This window comes from Saimiri boliviensis, chromosome 4 (assembly GCF_048565385.1).
Source record: "Saimiri boliviensis isolate mSaiBol1 chromosome 4, mSaiBol1.pri, whole genome shotgun sequence".
Classification (NCBI taxonomy): Eukaryota; Metazoa; Chordata; class Mammalia; order Primates; family Cebidae; genus Saimiri; species Saimiri boliviensis.
In genome coordinates this window covers 12855951-12873187 of record NC_133452.1, presented here as the reverse complement: position 1 = coordinate 12873187, position 17237 = coordinate 12855951, and the positions used below count along the sequence as shown (strand labels likewise).

At 42.7% G+C, this 17237-nt stretch overlaps 1 protein-coding gene and 1 pseudogene across 1 annotated transcript in view; both read right to left on the bottom strand.

Moving 5' to 3' along the window:
* Positions 1-679: 679 nt before the first annotated feature.
* TMEM242 (transmembrane protein 242) overlaps positions 680-17237 on the bottom strand; it is a 29440-nt gene continuing 12882 nt past the window's right edge. Inside the window, exon 4 of the mRNA XM_003933760.4 lies at positions 680-1138. Within this exon, the coding sequence (XP_003933809.1) occupies positions 1040-1138 (99 nt within the window). The 3' untranslated portion in view covers positions 680-1039. The remainder of the gene's footprint in view (positions 1139-17237) is intronic.
* LOC141584236 (L-lactate dehydrogenase A-like 6B) lies at positions 4217-13672 on the bottom strand (annotated as a pseudogene).

Genomic DNA, 17237 nt, shown 5'->3' with positions numbered 1-17237 from the left:
TACTTCTCTGGACAAACTGACATAAAGTATTTCTCTTTCTAAAAATATTTAAAAATGCAATTGCACTAAAAATAATTGCATGTAGGCATTATTCTCTTCTGTTTTCTGTAGGAGATCATGGAAGACAGGAGCGAGCTAGGTGTGCTCACAGAATTTACCCTCACAGCTTCACTAGGGAGGTGGCACCAAAGACTTAATATTGGGACTCAGTACTCAGGTGACTTTCTGGTTAAAAATACTGAAGATAGCTGGCAATTGGGCTTTTTCTCACTTTGACAACTGAGACAAAATTACAAATTGTCAATGTTCAGAGATCCAGACCAACTTCTCAAAAAATATTTTTTTTACCTCTGATATCATCATTTTAGCCCAACTGTGCCTTTTGGAGTGATCATAACTCATTACTGGCTTTTTAAGTCTAAGAATTTGCAGGGCCTTCAAGCAAGGGCATCAGGTAACTAACTCACATGCGTGTGCTGGCTGTAAATCACAGACTCAGGACACTCAGGACACGAGAGCCACACCCACCTCCTACTATACAGGACTTACCAAGTGACTGTCACTTTGTAGTCTGGCTAATCGGAGTAAGACTTCCAAATTCTGTTATATACTGACAAGAAAGGCTCTTGAAACTCCTTTAATTAGACACATCGCAGTACTATCGCTATTAGGGAGTCTGTTTCATAAATTTTATCAGACTTTTATTATAAACTTTTTTTAGGTATGAAACTTGGTTCAACTGAAACTTCGTTCAACTGTTACAAACAGAATTATTTCCTCTGGGATCCCCTCTACCTAAGGAAGTTACCCTTTAATTACTATTTGTAAATAGTCTTCTTAACTTTGAGAAAACGTTACCCTCCCCAACACACACACACACACATACTCTCCTGTGATGAGGAGGCCGAACGCTATCCAGCGCGTGGTTCAGTCCGCGAACTGCCATGTTCCTGGGGAGAAATCAGTCCCTTTGCTGTCATGGTGTCTCCAGAGCCACCCCTTTCTGTAACAAGCATTTTGAAATTCATTCATGCTCATCTCATTTGGATTTCAATGTTTCTTCCCACTCAACAGCCGATTCGGAGTTCTTAGGAATTGCTGGAAATATTGATTGCATTTTACTTCGAAATTCTTTCATCTAAAAGAAGAAAACAATCACTTATCAAATGCTAAAAGAAGAAGAAAACAGCTATTAGAGATGGCACTTTTGCTGACTGGCTAGTATTTCACGGCTCACAGGTAAAAGAGCTAGGGAATGTCAGTAAAAGTTAGGGACTATATATATTCTAGGTACCTTGAAAGAAAATGAAATATACTTCCTTTCTTTGAGTATCAGCTTATTATTAAATAACATAAAACTTCACTCTTAGCTGGACATGGTGGCTCACACCTATAGTCCCAGCTACTTGGGAGGCTGAGATGGGTAGATCACTTGAGCCCAGGAGTTCGAGTCCAAGCTGGGCAACACAGCAAGACTCCATCTCTTTAAAAACAACAAACCACTCTTAATCTACAAGGCAACATGTCCTAAACTGTCAACCTTTATAATTCCCTCCCAGGAGAAGAATGTGTATTGTTGGCTTTCATATATAAGATATTGCTGGCTTTGCATATATAAAGATGCAGTTGAGGATGGGGTTTCTATCTGAACAAATAAATATAATTAGGTCAATCAAAGCTGGAATTTTAGAGACAGAGAGAAAGGGCAGAGAGAAGAAACTTAGTAGATTAGTAAAGAATAAATCAAGGAATGGTAGAGAAAGTAGAATGTTCTTAGATGTCAGAGAGTGGTGTTTTTTTTTGTGGCAGGGTCTCAATCTGCTGCCCAGGATGGAGTGCAGTGGCACCATGGCTCACTGTGGCCTCCACCACCCAGGCTCAGGCGGTTGTCCCCTCTCACTGCCCCCAAGTAGCTGGGACTCCAGGCATGTGCTAATTTTTGCATTTTAGGTAGAGATGGAGTCTTGCTATGTTGCCCAGGCTGGTCTCAAACTCCTGAATTCAAGCAATCCTCCCACCCCAGCCTTCCAAAGTGTTGAGATCACAGGCGTGCACCACTGTGCCCAGCCTAAGAGATCTTAACACGCGGCGTCAACACAGTATTATTACAGTTCGCCTGAAGCACCTGGATCCACCTAAGGTGTACAACCCATAGTGGGAACACTAATTTATGGAAGTTAGGTGAACTGGACACTGGACAGTACTAGTAACACACTCTCTGATTCATCCTGGTTAATCTATACGGTCCTTCTATGAAGATATTTCAGCACCGCCACAGCACTGCATTCCAAAGTTTTCTTATCAGCCAGCTGCCAGTCATATTTTCCTAAGGATAGAGATTTCCTTGATCAGGTTTGTGAAGTACCCTGGACTCATCTGCAAAATGCAAGTCATTTCTTAGAGTGGTTATTCTGAGAGTCAGCTAATATTTCTTTAACGTTGATGCTTATTTATTTCAATTTGAGGCTGAATCGTGACCTTGTTTCCCAGTTAAGGGGTGCATCTTGTTTGGGACTTGTAAATCCTAGGCATTTACTCCTAGCACGGCTGCAAACTGTAGCCCTGCTGTCAGCAGCATGGACTCTGCTCAGATCCTAGCTCCACCACCTGCGAAAGCTGCTTACTCTCTTAAGCCGTGGCTTCCACGTATGTAGAAAAGAGACAGTAATTACCTGCTTAAAGAGTTGTGAGGATTAAGGCGCATACAAAGCGTATAAAGCACAGCATCTAACACACGGAAAGTGCTCCATACACATTGGCTATTATCACTGCTGTATTATCAAAGTAAGCGTGCTGTATTCCAAGAACAAAGCTCGCATGGACATAAACATTATGGAATGTTAAGTACATTACTTTACAGCTATATATCATTTTGGTTTACGTATTCTGTCACTGGAAGATACATAAGGTCTTTCTTACATATTGTATGTTGTCTATATCCGTGCCAACCGTCTCAATGTTCTGGACCCAGACACTAAAGTTGAAGATAGACAGCTCATGGATGTCTCTCTCCCTACTCCGTCTTCCATAAAGAATTCATTGCTTTGTCCAAAACATTAATATCACCCCTACTGAGGAACTTTGCATAGACTTTTATCGTTGATACAGACATCGCTCTGGCCAGGGTTGGCAATGTGCTGCCTGGTTCTTTCTCTTCACTCTTCTGGTTGAACATCTTTTACAACTAAGCCAGATGACACAGTTTTCAAATGGGATGTCAGATGGCCAAGACATCAACAGAATCATTCACCAGTCTCCCTTCCAGTGGTCCCAAATGTGGTCAGCTGCTGAGAAGGGAGAGGCTGGGAAATGCAGGCGAGGCCTGGGGAGGGGAGCAGAGGGTGGTGAGGTCAGAGGAGGAGAGAAAAGGGTGGTAAGGATAGGGGAGGGGAGCAGAGGAAGCCACCGCACCCAGTCTGGACAACAGAGTGAGATTCCATCCTCAAAACAAAACAAAACAAAGACACGAACAGTACTCCCTAGTGCTACGGGCCCAGCATCCTCACCTGTGAGTCCCACTGCCTTGGTGTCCACAGTGCTGTGTTGTATATTCACAGAAAATACCACTGTCTCAGCTAGTAGTGCTCAAATGGAGTGTCATGACAAATGGAAAGTGTATTATAAGTAATTTGTCACAAATATGGACATTCTGTAGATACAATGGCTTTTTTAGATATTAAAACAGATTCAGGATTATGTCTCTAATAATGTTATTCTCATTCACATTTCAATAGCTTCTGGAAGGGCCATATAGCCAGTAAGTCAGGAGTGAGACCAACCACTGATGCCACTTAAGAGTGTCCTTACTGTATACCAGACATATTTCTCATCGAACCCTCCCAGCAACCAAGTGGAGTAAATATCATCCCTCTTTTAAAGATATGGAATGGAAGCTCAGAGAAACTAAACAATGTGTTGTAGGCTGGTAGGAACAGATCTGACCCCACAGCCCATGTGCTTACTCTGCGTACTACTTGAATATGCACATAGGACATTGCTACACATTTACCATGCATGTCTTGGTAGGGGAAAAAACATCTGAAAACATTTGGTCTAATATACAGTGTGCTGAAAAATTACTTAAAAGCTTCAGGTTATGTCCCCAGTTTAATTAATTTCAGAAAATCCTTAACCATCAATTGGAATAAATAGGCAGTTGTTGGAATTACAAGTTCTCAGTTTTGAAATGTTTCTGCCATTGTCTGGCTCATTTAGCTTCTCTCTCTCTCTCTCTTTTTTTTTTTTTTTTTGAGATGGAGTTTCGCTCTTGTTACCCAGGCTGGAGTGCAAGGCACGATCTCGGCTCACCGCAACCTCCGCCTCCTGGGTTCAGGCAATTCTCCTGCCTCAGCCTCCTGAGTAGCTGGGATTACAGGCACACGCCACCATGCCCAGCTAATGTTTTGTATTTTTAGTAGAGACGGGGTTTCACCATGTTGACCAGGATGGTCTCGATCTCTTGACCTCGTGATCCACCCGCCTCGGCCTCCCAAAGTGCTGGGATTACAGGCTTGAGCCACCGCACCTGGTTAGCTTCTCTTTCTTCACTTGTTGGTGCAGGACTGTTACTGCCCTCAATGCTGGGGCCGACAAGGATGAAAGCTCTATAGGATCTACTGACGAAAAAACCTTTGGATAATGTCAATAATTACAGAGTCAATGGTAATCTTCAACAATCTGGGAATTCAGCTTCTTCATAAAATACAACAGAATAAGACTATATAATACTAGTACCAGGAGGTTAAAAAGCATAGCTAGGTTGTAAAATGGAATAATATCTGCCATTTGGGATCACTTATGTGTTAGGCACTGGACAAAGCATTAGGCTATGATTCATTCTTCACAAGTCTATATGGCAGAAATTATTACCACCACTTTACATATGAAAAACCAGAAGTCAGCGAGGTTAACTTACCCATAGAGACATGGCTTATGAGTACAACTGCCTGGCTGATGCCCAGGACCTAGAGAGACAAAGTACCTCTGTGTCTTCTACCCATTTGCCAGCTTTCACTAAAAATTACATAAAAAGCATAGATGTCTCTTTTAATGGTGACCATTTTATTTTGAATAGTGTATATTCATACATAGCCAGTACTCAGCTACTTTTGCATATAGGGGAGTTGTACCTCCCCACCTCCTTGAAGTTCAGTAACCATGTGACTAGTTTTGGCTAATGAAATATGAGCAAAGAATGTGTGTCACTCCCAGGCTGAGCACTTATTCGCAGGGGTTCGGCTCTCTTTCCATAGCAGTCATGGAAATCTGTATTGCTATGGTGGAGCCAAAGATCAAAGTAATCTGAGGTGCTGAGCCAGCATGTGAGGAACAGCTTTTTCCTCGAGAGTTGCTGAAACCCACGGGGGGTTTACACAGTTGAGAAATAAACCTTTGTTATTTTAAGCCACAGATTTGGAGACTGTTTTGACTACAGCATAATCCATCCTACTCTGGCTGGCAAAGATGGTGAAGAGAATTATAAAATAGACTTAAGGCATGCTCTGATGCCCTGTAATAGTACACTATGTTTGGCTGAAACACGAATAAAAACTAAAAGGATGGATCAGAGGGAGCAGGTATTCTGCAGTTGAGCTCTCAAAAGCTCTTAAAACCGCCTAGAATGGAACCACCTCTCTTCCCACTTTCTTTTTTTGAGACAGAGTTTCGCTCTTGTTACCCAGGCTGGAGTGCAATGGCGAGATCTCGGCTCACCGCAACCTCCGCCTCCTGGGTTCAGGCAATTCTCCTGCCTCAGCCTCCTGAGTAGCTGGGATTACAGGCACGGGCCACCATGCCCAGCTAATTTTTTGTATTTTTAGTAGAGACGGGGTTTCACCATGTTGACCAGGATGGTCTCGATCTCTTGACCTCGTGATCCACCCGCCTCGGCCTCCCAAAGTGCTGGGATTACAGGCTTGAGCCACCGCGCCTGGCCTCTCTTCTCACTTTCAAGGAGCTCAGCACATCAGTGAGTCCCATTGCATGACACCACTTCCTGAGAAATCAACATTTCTAGATGTTTTCAATAAAGCAGTATGGGAGCTCTGGTCAGTATAGAAAAGGGGCAGTTTTTTGGAGGATCACTGTCCTGTTTGATAAAATTGAACTAAGCAGGACTGTTCTGGTTTAGAGGGCAAATACTGATATCTTTCACTTTTGACTAGTTTTGTTGCTATCCAAACTGGATCCTGAGATAAAATGTGTTTGAATATACCATATTATTTATTTAATATTCAACTGCATTAGGAAAGCTAATGCGAATTTTTACATCTCAGCTTTCCATTTTCTAAGCTACTAATACTATCATTTAGGTAAATGTCAGACAGACATTTTTACTTTCTCCCCAACTTTCACTGTATGACATACAGAAAGGCCAGAATCTGTAGTGAAGTTGATTTAGAAATACTTAGAAAGCAAACTTGTAACTTTCTGAGAAATACAATCCTGAAGTATTCATCAAAATGATCAATTTTTATCATAGTAACAGTAAGGCACAATTAAAAGCAAAAACTTTCCGGAAACATGAAATAAACTGAACACGAGGAATAACCCAGGAGCCTCTTAAAACTAGGACCACTTTGAGGCTAAGATCCAGCCTAGTAAGAATGATTTCTAACATGCTTCTTGATTTAATGTGCTAACAGGTCAGGTTCTCAGGGGCAATTCTAAAATGACTTTCACTCAGTCAGGCTTTTATTTTTAGTAACTGCAAAATTTAGGGAAGTTTCCTCCCTGACAAACAAACCACAGTAAATATACCACACCTCTGACTGTCAAGCCTCTTTTTTTTTTTTTTTTTGAGATGGAGTCTCACTCTGTCACCCAGGCTGGGATCCAGTGGTGCAATCTTGGCTCACTGCAACCTCTGCCTCCTGGATTCCAGTGATTCTTCTGCCTCAGCCTCCTGAGTAGCTGGGAATACAGGTGTGTGCCACCATGCCTGGCTAGTTTTTGTATTTTTAGTAGAGACAGGGTTTCACCATCTTGGCCAGGCTGGTCTCGAACTCCTGACCTTGTGATCCACGTGCCTCGACCTCCCAAAGTGCTGGGTTTACAGGTGTGAGCCACCACACCCAGCCTGTGAAGCCTCTTTCTAAAAGCTTTCTCCATTACTGCATTAAACATTTTATAACAGTTACCATCAGATCATTATTTTCGTATCTTAACCTAATAATCCTGCCTCACTGGCGTGCACACACACACGTGCGCATGTACACACATGACCAACATGCAGCTACAGTCCCCACTTCACGTCTTTTTAACGACCCAGCTGAAAGGCCATCCCAGAGGAATGAAGGCGGTCTTAAGATGGATCCATTACAAAAAACACTTGTATGTACATACTTTTACATTGTAGAGGAAGCTACCACTTTTTTACAGCATACACATGAATATAGGTATAAACCAGTAAGAATGAAAGAAATAGCATATATCTAATGAAAAGAATCAGAATTTCCAGAACACAATAATACCTACATCCTACTTTTTGGGAACCAAATGCCAACTACATATATATAACAAGGTAAGTGCTGCTACATCAGAGGTACCAAAAACACTTCTTTAGGAATTGTAAATAAGTATCGTCCAGCACCTGGACGCTAAATAAAAGAGTTGGAGGAGTAAATAAATAGGAAAGTCACTCTACCCACTTTCTTGTTTCCATCTTTTACGAATTCAAGTTTATTAAAAATTCTGATATATAATCCTGTATCTATGATCTCTCCAATACTTTCAGAATGGTAGTTTTAGACCACTTTAAAGCTTAAGCTCCTTCTAAATTTCCCAAAGTGTTTTTGCACTCTTTTTCAGATGGGCCTCCTCTTCAGGGGTCAGCTTTATCTTTATTAGGTTGGTAATACCATTCTCTCCCAGGATACAAGGAATGCTGAGGAATACTTCTTCATCTATTCCATAGAGGCCCTTAATTGTGGTGGAAACTGGATGTGTTCTAAGATTCTTCAAAATAGTTTGTTAAATTAGCTACAGATAGGCCAATGGCCTGAGAAGTATAGCCTTTCATTTTGATAATCTCATAGGCACTGGACACTTTTCCATTGCTCAGGATCTTTGTCAGTTCCTATATCAGAGTTCAGATCCTTCAAAGGGACACTGACTATGTTCACTCCACACGGGAACACGAGTCTCCATGCTCTCCGAGGACCCATCCACGGCAGCTTTCGGAATGGATACAAGCTTTTGCCCAATCAACAAATGAAAATGAGCAGTATCCAGATTACAGCCGCTTCCAATAGCATGGTTTCTGGGAAATGCACTCAACTTCCAGGCTACATACGTAAGATATCCACTGGATTGGAAACAATAATCAGTTTGCAGAGGGGGCTGTACTGGACAATACTGGAAATCATTAACTTGAAGATGGCCACATTTTGCCGGACTGAATTAAGGCACACTTCTCCCTTTTCTTGGCATGCACCTGCTGTGTAATCACTAGATTGGAGTTTGCTGTGACAAGGTAATCTTTGCTACAAACGATATTCAGCATTTTCATGAAAGGGTTGCCATGTTGAAGATCCACTGTCTCGCCCTTCAGTTTGCCTTCATCAAGATCCACAAGGGCAAGTTCGTCACTCAAGCCTTTTAATAAGATGCTGATAGCACAGGCCATGCCCACCGATCCAGCTCCTATGATGGAGACCTGACTGATGAACCGGCTCCTCAGAACTGAAGCGCTCAATAAGCTCACTCTTCACAGTCGCCGTCTTGCTCACGGTGGTGAAGAGCCAGGTGCGTGTGAGCGGCATCTGCGCTGCCTGACAGGGACACAGGGCCATCCCCAGGCACAGGAAATTCGCTCCTGCTGAGCTCACTCTCTGGATGGCCCACACAACAAGCACAGTCCAACTCACGGCTGCTCACTCAAGAAGCGGAGGAAGAGAATGGAAAAAAAAACGTTGACCAGAACATTGAGACTCCAAGAGCCGTTGGTAGCACCTTCAACCCTCTACAGCGGGTGTCCATGACACGCCCCTAGCCCTCTACCACGGCTGCGCAGGCCTTGCCAGCGCCTCCAACACGTGCTTTCCGTGGGTGCTCAGTCTAGGGCAGTGAAGGGCTGTTTCTCTAGCAAGTGATTTCTGGAGTTAATTTTACTAAGAATATTCTCATCAATGGTTGACATGCTTAAGAGGCTAACCCAGATCCCTGGAATTACTAGTTCTCTATTTTTAGTATGAATGCCAAGGAAATCAGGTTACATCTTCTGAACTGTGACCCTGCCGGGAATGACAGGGCCCTGTGCTTTGCGAACTGGTGGCTGCCTCCACCATCTCCCAGTGTCCCAGAAGTGAGCTCCTGCTTTCTGGTGTACTGCGCTGGAGGCCTATTTATAAAAGATCCCACTGCCTTGGTGCCACTTCTGGCCAGGACCCACATTGGGACAGTCAGCTAGAGCTTGAGTGGGGTAGGAGCCAGCTGGGAGTCACTCCAGCACTAAAAACTCACCAGGCAAAAATGCTACTTCTTTCTCATGATGGAGGTAAGCCTTTGATTGTGCGTCCCAAAGAAAAACGACTTCTCAGGTGAAAGTTGGTGATGTAGCCCTTGATTAAAATGAGGATATCTCTCAAATGTCCTTAAAATGGCAAATTTTAACCAATGCACAAATCGGATTACTAACCAAAGTAGTGAAATACATTATCTAGTACAACGTGGTATCTGTACGTCTTACTTCTGCATTTCTTTGGGCAATCTTAAGAAGTGAATTCCCCTAACATTTCTGAGGAGGTGTCAACTTCACATCTGATAAAATGCATACCCTAATAAGCCCAGTAAATTACAAAAGCTCTAATAAAAATGATGGCACTTCCTCCTCACTTATACACAGCATTCTGACCATGTAATGGTTCCTCAAAACCTCCCTCTCTTATTTAAAAGCAGTGTGCTCTTCTGGAATGGGATCCTTGGAGCATGCAGCCCCTCATGATCAGCAAAAGATTTCTGTTTCAGAGTACTGAATACTGACGAAATGAATACTTTATGTTTGGAATTGAAAATCTATTTTATTTTACTTTTTTAGATGGAGTCTTGCTCTGTTGCCCAGGCTGGAGTGCAATGGTATGGTCTCAGCTCATTGCAATCTCCACCTCCCAGGTTCAAGCGATTCTCCTGCTTCAGCCTCCTGAGTAGCGGGGACCATAGGCACACACCACTACACCCGGCTAATTTTTGTATTTTTAGTAGAGACGGGGTTTCACCACATTGGTCAGACTGGTCTCTAACTCTTGATCTCAGGTGATCTGCCTATCTAGGCCTCCCAAAGTGCTGGCATTACAGGTGTGAGCCACCACGCCTCAAAAAAAGAAGAAAAAAGGCAGCCCAGGAGGAGAGGAACAATAAGCAAAGGAGTTGCTGAGGGCGGGAAAGGTGTGCCACAGCTGAATTCCTGGCAACCTGCTGGCCATGTTTTCCTTATTAGTAGGGATCAGACACCCTGTTCAGATGACAGAGCCACAAACTCCATGACAACACCAAATCGTAAGAGCACTAGGTACATGGATTCTCTTAGCACTGGTAGTCAGATTTATGGTTAACATTTGTCAAATTAAAAACTGCAGTTTTAAAAGGGTCATCTTTATTTACTGGTGGACAATGTTTTAGAGATATCCTTTAGAAGCAGCAACTTTTGATAGCTGTCATTTCTTTTATCTCAGTCATAACTTGAAATGTTTTATCCTGGTGCCTGTTCCCACCATCCACCTATAATGATTCCTTTCACCAGTCAAGTCATTTTCCAAGATAAGTGTTCTTGAAAATGAAACTCAAGGACATAAAGACTCTTCGCTGGATGGCTACTTTCTATAGTCATTTTCTTTCTAGAGTTTGAACCTCTTCAGAAATACAATCTCCATAATAGCTGCCTCTTCAGTTTTTCCCGTTAGCCACAACTAAATCAATCTTAAGGGGGGGGGGGGGAACCGTTCAAAATAAAAACACACCAAACACAGCAGCTTTTTTTATTTACAATAAGTCTTGAGATAAAAAAGGAAAGCACTAACAAAGATGAAGAGATGTATGTGACCTCCAGAGAAGATTTAGGTCTACTGAAAGATGTGGCAAGCCAAATATAGCTAGCCAGCTCCCTAGTGACTTCCTATCTTCGGTGGCTCATTATTCCTTCTGAATTGAAACCTGACTCAAATAATCTACTCAAAATGCAGTACAGTATTATAGGTAATGGACGATTACACCTCAGTACTTTTGGTTATACCGCTTAGGAGGGAGGAAACAGGAAATGAAAACCATCACCAAGCCCCTGAGCCAAGAATGTCTGCAACTAAGTCATTATTCCTTTCACCTGGATTCACACCCAGCTCTCAAATCCTCCTTTTCCTATCTGGGAGTCTAGTTCTGACACTCCATTCTCTTGCCAATCTTTGCCAATCCCCTAAGCAGAACTGACTTTCTAAAAGCCTATGTCACCACTGTACTTTGTACCTCTCCTTCATAGGATTTATCACACACAATTAAATGTAAAATACTTATGAATGTGTCACTGTAAGAAGGATCACCTTTTGTTTACCAGAATATTCCTGTCCTCCAGAACAGAGCTGGGCACATGAATAGGGATTTGGTAAATGTAGTAGAAAAGAATGAGTAACTGTAGAGCTGAGTAAGGCTGGAGAGTGGCCTAAAAGGTGAGAGAGACAGAAAGGCGGGGCTACAGACCCCACCTAGAAAGAGTTCCAAAAATCCAGGTAAGTAAAATGGGTAGGTGGCACCCACTGGGGCATCTTCAGAAAGTTGACGCATAATTTCAAGTAAAGCTTTGGCTAAGCTAAAACATTTTGTGGCTATTTTCAAAGCCCATATCCACCTTTACCAAGTGAAAACGTTAAAAACAAACAAACAAAAAAAGCTACAGTGCTAGAAATGCAGTGAAACAAACATGCAGTGGTAGAGAGACTCTTTTTATCCTTTCAAGTTATTTCAAAACGTTTTGTTCTTTGGAAAACTTTAAAAAGGGATACAATGAAAGCAGTGTTAATTATTATAAGCTGATCTGAAATAAGCCATGAACTCACCAGCATGCAAGGGGAACATTATATAAACACAATTATTTTGAAAGTCATCTTCATGATTTGCAAAATAATAAAATACAAATTGCAGTTTTAAGATAAATTAGCAGGCTCTAATTCTATTGCTCAGTAATTCTCACATGGGGGTCTTTGCAAATCCCAGAATACGAAAATATTTTCCTTTGTCAACAACATTGGGAAGGCTGGAGGAGGGGCCAACAGAGGCCCACAAAGAATCGAATAAAGGCCAAACGTCAATCCAAAGAACAACACGGGGACAACTTCCTATTTATGGTATTTAAATATAAAATGAATTGGCAAGCTCTTCTATTAAATAACCCCAATCACATTTTTGTTCTTTGAAAGCAGCATCTTACACATAATTTTTGATGGAATGTAAAAGAGCCACTTGTGTTAATCATTAAAAAGGAAAACTTATAATATGGCATAAAACATGGAAATCAAAGAAATTAAAATTCATTAGGCTGGGTGCTGTGACTCACACCTGAGATCCAAGCACTTTAGGAGGCCGAGGCAGGTGGATCACTTGAGGTCAGGAGTTTGAGACCAGCCTGGCCAACATGGTGAAGCCCCGTCTCTACAAAAAATACAAAAATTAGTCCGGCGTGATGGTGTGCACCTGTAGTCCAGCTACTCGGGAGGCTGAGGCAGGAGAATCGCTTGAACCCAGGAGGTAGAGGTTTCAGCGAGCCGAGATTGTGCCACTGCACTCTAGCCTGGACAACAGAGTGAGACTGTCCAAATAAAAAAGAGAGAGCCACTGAAATAGAATGGTAGAAGCGATGTGATCAGATTGCATTCAATAAATACTTCACTAAACATCTACAATGCATTAGGCACTGTTACAGGTACGAGGATGCAGCAATGACCAAGATAAAGGAGGTCTCTACTCTCAGAATTCACATTCTTTTTTGTGAAGACTGATAAAACAAGACAATAGTCAATATAATCTCATTTTGCAAGAGGTGCTACAAAGAAAAGAAAATAGGATAATTTCAGAGAGTAACTGGGTGGTGGGAATGAAGACATCTGGAGAAGCTGCTCTGAATTAAGTTTGGGTTGAAACCCTGGATAGCAACAAACAGCCAGCAATACAAGGACCTGGGGAAGGAGTTTCCTGGGCAAAGCTAGAATAAAGGCCCTAGGCAGGAACAGGCCCGTGTGCTGAAGGAATACGAAGGCTGGCAGGGCTGGAGTGCAGCGGGGATGGATGACGGTGTGGGCAACTTCGGTGGTTCAAGATGAGGTCAGTGAGGTCGGTGAGGCTACGTCGTGTAAACCTTCTTCAACAGGAAGCCACTGAAGGGTTTTAAATAAGGAAGTAGCATGATCTGACTGACATTTAAAAAATATCTCTGGGCCGGGTGCGGTGGCTCAAGCCTGTAATCCCAGCACTTTGGGAGGCCGAGGCGGGTGGATCACGAGGTCGAGAGATCGAGACCATCCTGGTCAACATGGTGAAACCCCGTCTCTACCAAAAATACAAAAAATTAGCTGGGCATGGTGGCGCATGCCTGTAATCCCAGCTACTCAGGAGGCTGAGGCAGGAGAATTGCCTGAACCCGGGAGGCGGAGGTTGCGGTGAGCCGAGATCGCGCCATTGCACTCCAGCCTGGGTAACAAGAGCGAAACTCCGTCTCAAAAAAAAAAAAAAAAAAAAAAAAAAAATTCTCTGGCTGCTGTGTGGAGAAAAAAATCCAGAGGGAATAAGGAAGAGGCCGGAGACTAGACAAGAAACTCCTAAAACACTAGGCAACAGATGAATGGATGTGGAGAGATGAAAGGAGGCAGGCCTTGTTCAGCTGCAGCGCTGACCAGCAGGACTTGCATGCATCAGATGACGGGAATGAAGGGAAATGAGAGAATCCAAGAGGATTCTCACCAGAGTTTTTGGTTTGAAGTGGAAGGATGGGATGATGGTGGCATTTATGAAATGGGAAAGACCAAGGGAGGAGCAGGTTGGGAATAAATTGAAATCAAGTGCTCTAGTTGGGACATGGGTCTGACACGCCTGTGAGACATGTGTGAGGGCACACAATACAAAGCTGAGACGCCAATCTGAAGGTCAGGGCTGGAGCTATACATCTGGACAGCATCAAATTGTACTGTTGCTTTAACATGGCAGGGATTGGATGAAAGAGCCAAGGGGCTGAGGATAGATGGAGGACAGAAGGGTCTAAGGAGCTACTGGACACTAATTTTAGAGGCTGGCCAGGGCAGGGGCTAGCACAGGAGACAGAGAAAATGGTTAGTGAGGTGGAAGGTATCTCGGAAGCCACAGACAATGTTTCAGGCGGGCGTAGCGGGGAGCTCCATTGTGCTGATCGTTGCTGGGAGGGCAAGTAACGGAGGACAAAGTAAGATCTGGCAACAAGGAGGGCACTGGCAACCTTAATAACAGTTACAGTGTGGCGGGGCAAGGAGCCGGACTGAGAGCAGAAGGGAAAGGAAGTGGAGACAGTGGCCATAGACAACTCTTTTGGGAAGTTTTTTTGTGTAAAGGGGAGCAGACAAATGGGCTGGTAGCTGGAGGAGGCTAAGGAATCTCTAGAGAGAACTTTTACAGGTGGGAGAAACTAGAGCATGTCCGTACACACCGCAGCAGAGAAGGAACACATGACAATCAGCTAAGGCTGAGGATAACAATGAGGGCAAGGTCTCTCAGAGATGATAAGGGGCAGGATCTAATGCCCAAATGGCAGGGATGGGCCTCTGGCAGCAGCATGGACCTTTTATCCCTGTTAACAGGAAGAAAGGCAGCGTGTGTGGTAAGCCCAGAGAAGGTGAAGGCCACAGTGCCCTGGCAGAAATGTGGAAAAAGAGCCACAGGGAGGCAAGGCAGGAGGCAAAGAGAACAGAGAGCTGTCAGAATCACCCTGGAGCAAGAAGGTGCCCTCAACTATAGCGGCTGTGGGGGTCGAGGAGAAGCAAGGTTTGGTGACTGATTGGACGCAGCGGGGAGAAAGGCTGTGGTCAGGAATGGCTACCTGGCTTTTCTCTCTGGGCAGCTTTGTGGGTGATGCTACTATTCATGGGGAGAATGACTCAGGAGTAGGTTGCAGTTGGGGACAAGTGACAGTTCATTGAGGAACACATGGGATGCCTGCAGGACATCCAAGCACCTGGGTCCAGTCAAGTGGGCCCATGGGCCTGGGCTCAGGGTATAAATGAAGGCATCAGTGGCTGTAACGTGTTAAGGAGGAAAGATGGGGGATTTAAAAAAAAAAAAAAAAAGAGCCTTAAGCATAAGCATAACTGTGCATAATGAAGTAGCAGCATTTCACAAATAAATGGGACAGTTGGAAGTTACAGATAAGAGCCAAACAGGAATCAAGAAAATTCATAAAAAGAAGAAAGAGCTATAAAAGCCTAGAATCTGTCAGTATAAGAAGCAAACAATAAATGATTGATCTGAGTCATCAAGAAAAAGCTAAATGGTAAGCAATTTACATAGTGGAAAAATACATAGCACATTCGAAAAATGATTTCTTCTTAAAATTTTTAGAAACATTTCAGGTAGAAAAATCCATTTGAGAGAACATCATTTTCTGATATTCTGGTAAGTGAATACTTACAAACTGTACATATCAACTAAATACAATACTGTTCCACAGTTTTAAGATATTTGTAAGTTACTAATCAATCATAAGTAGCTTTTAAAACTGAGCTTAAGGGGAAAGCAAATGCTATCAGTCTTCAGTCCACAATGCTTTATTTGAGAGATCTGCTCATGCGTGCCCAATTTTCTAAGCTCAGTCTAAGAAATAAGGACAAAGAAAAAGAAAATCCAAGTGAAATCAAGGCTACCTTCCTCCTGTGGGATGCAGCTGGGAACATTATCAAGATAACAAAGTCTGATCTGTGTCAGACCTCCGAACGAAAAAGCTTTTATGGCAGAGCTGATTTGTCCTAGTCCTTGTCGCAATTCCCACTTTATAAAATGCTTGGGGCCCTATTTTACTTGTACAAGGAAAACTGGTGAGTTCTGAAAGAGATATTTTGGAAATATGCCAAAAGAGCTGATTCCCCCGCTTGGCTTTTTAAAAAAGTACATTGGTCATTATCGTCCATTTTAAAGTGAGCAGGTCCCTGTGATTCGCATTCTCTGTCACCAAATTGCTTGTCCACATTTACATCAAGTGCCTCTCCCCACTATGATGTTAAGCCTATTAGAGCTGCAATGGAATGGGGAATAAGGGATATAGAGATGTTCTTGTCACCTCTGACTTGAACTTCCTCACTGATGCTCAGTGCTACTTCCAATTCATTTACAAATGATTCCGGGAAAATATTCCCCAGTCCTCAAGCTGTCTGAAGGCCCAAGAAGGTGACAGCGGGAACTACCTCTGCAGGATCATGATGACTGCTCTGGGAGTTCTAGTGAGCACTGTGAACAAGTGGAAGCAAGGCTGAGTACGCTGAGGTGTATCAGAATAAGAAACTGAGGCTTGCTTCCTGGGGACAGAAGCTGGTAGAGACCTCCAGAAGCACTGAAATTAGATTAGGCAAGGAAGCAGAGGGAAATGTATCGGCCGATTCTCAGACTTCCCCTGCAGATTCCTCAAAAGTGGCTGCCATTAAAACAACTGGCCAGGAGACTCAGGTTTATTTTTAATCTTTGATCTAAGTCAATGAAAGTATAAGGCACTGAAAGTCTATTTCCCTCCTTAGAGATTGTCAAAGTTCAACACTTCTAAGCTTTTTCACAGTTTTACTATTTACATATAAGGTTCTAACAGTCACTCTACCATGCTGCTTCATTTGAGATGAATAGGTAAAAATAATGCAGGAATAAATGTACTAATAAGAGAAACACCAGACTACCAGTGACACTTAAATTAGCAAAGAGCCAAAAGAAATTTGATTGTAATTATTAGCTTAGGCCCTCAAGTTGGTCATGAGGTTACTAAGAAGTGAGTTTAAATATTATCATAAAAATTATACCGAAAAGGAGCTATAAAAAAAAAAACTGAAGAAAACAAATTTTATTAGAGTGCATCCAATACTGTTCTAGAGGAAAGACACAATATGACTTCCCTTAAAGATTCCCTCTTATCATAGGGAAGTATAATGTCCGTGTATAGAGACATATTTAAAATATATCTGTTTTATTCACATTTTACTTTTTGTTTTTGAAAGAAAAGGAGGTCTGAGCTCTTGAGAAAGCAGCAACATCTATCA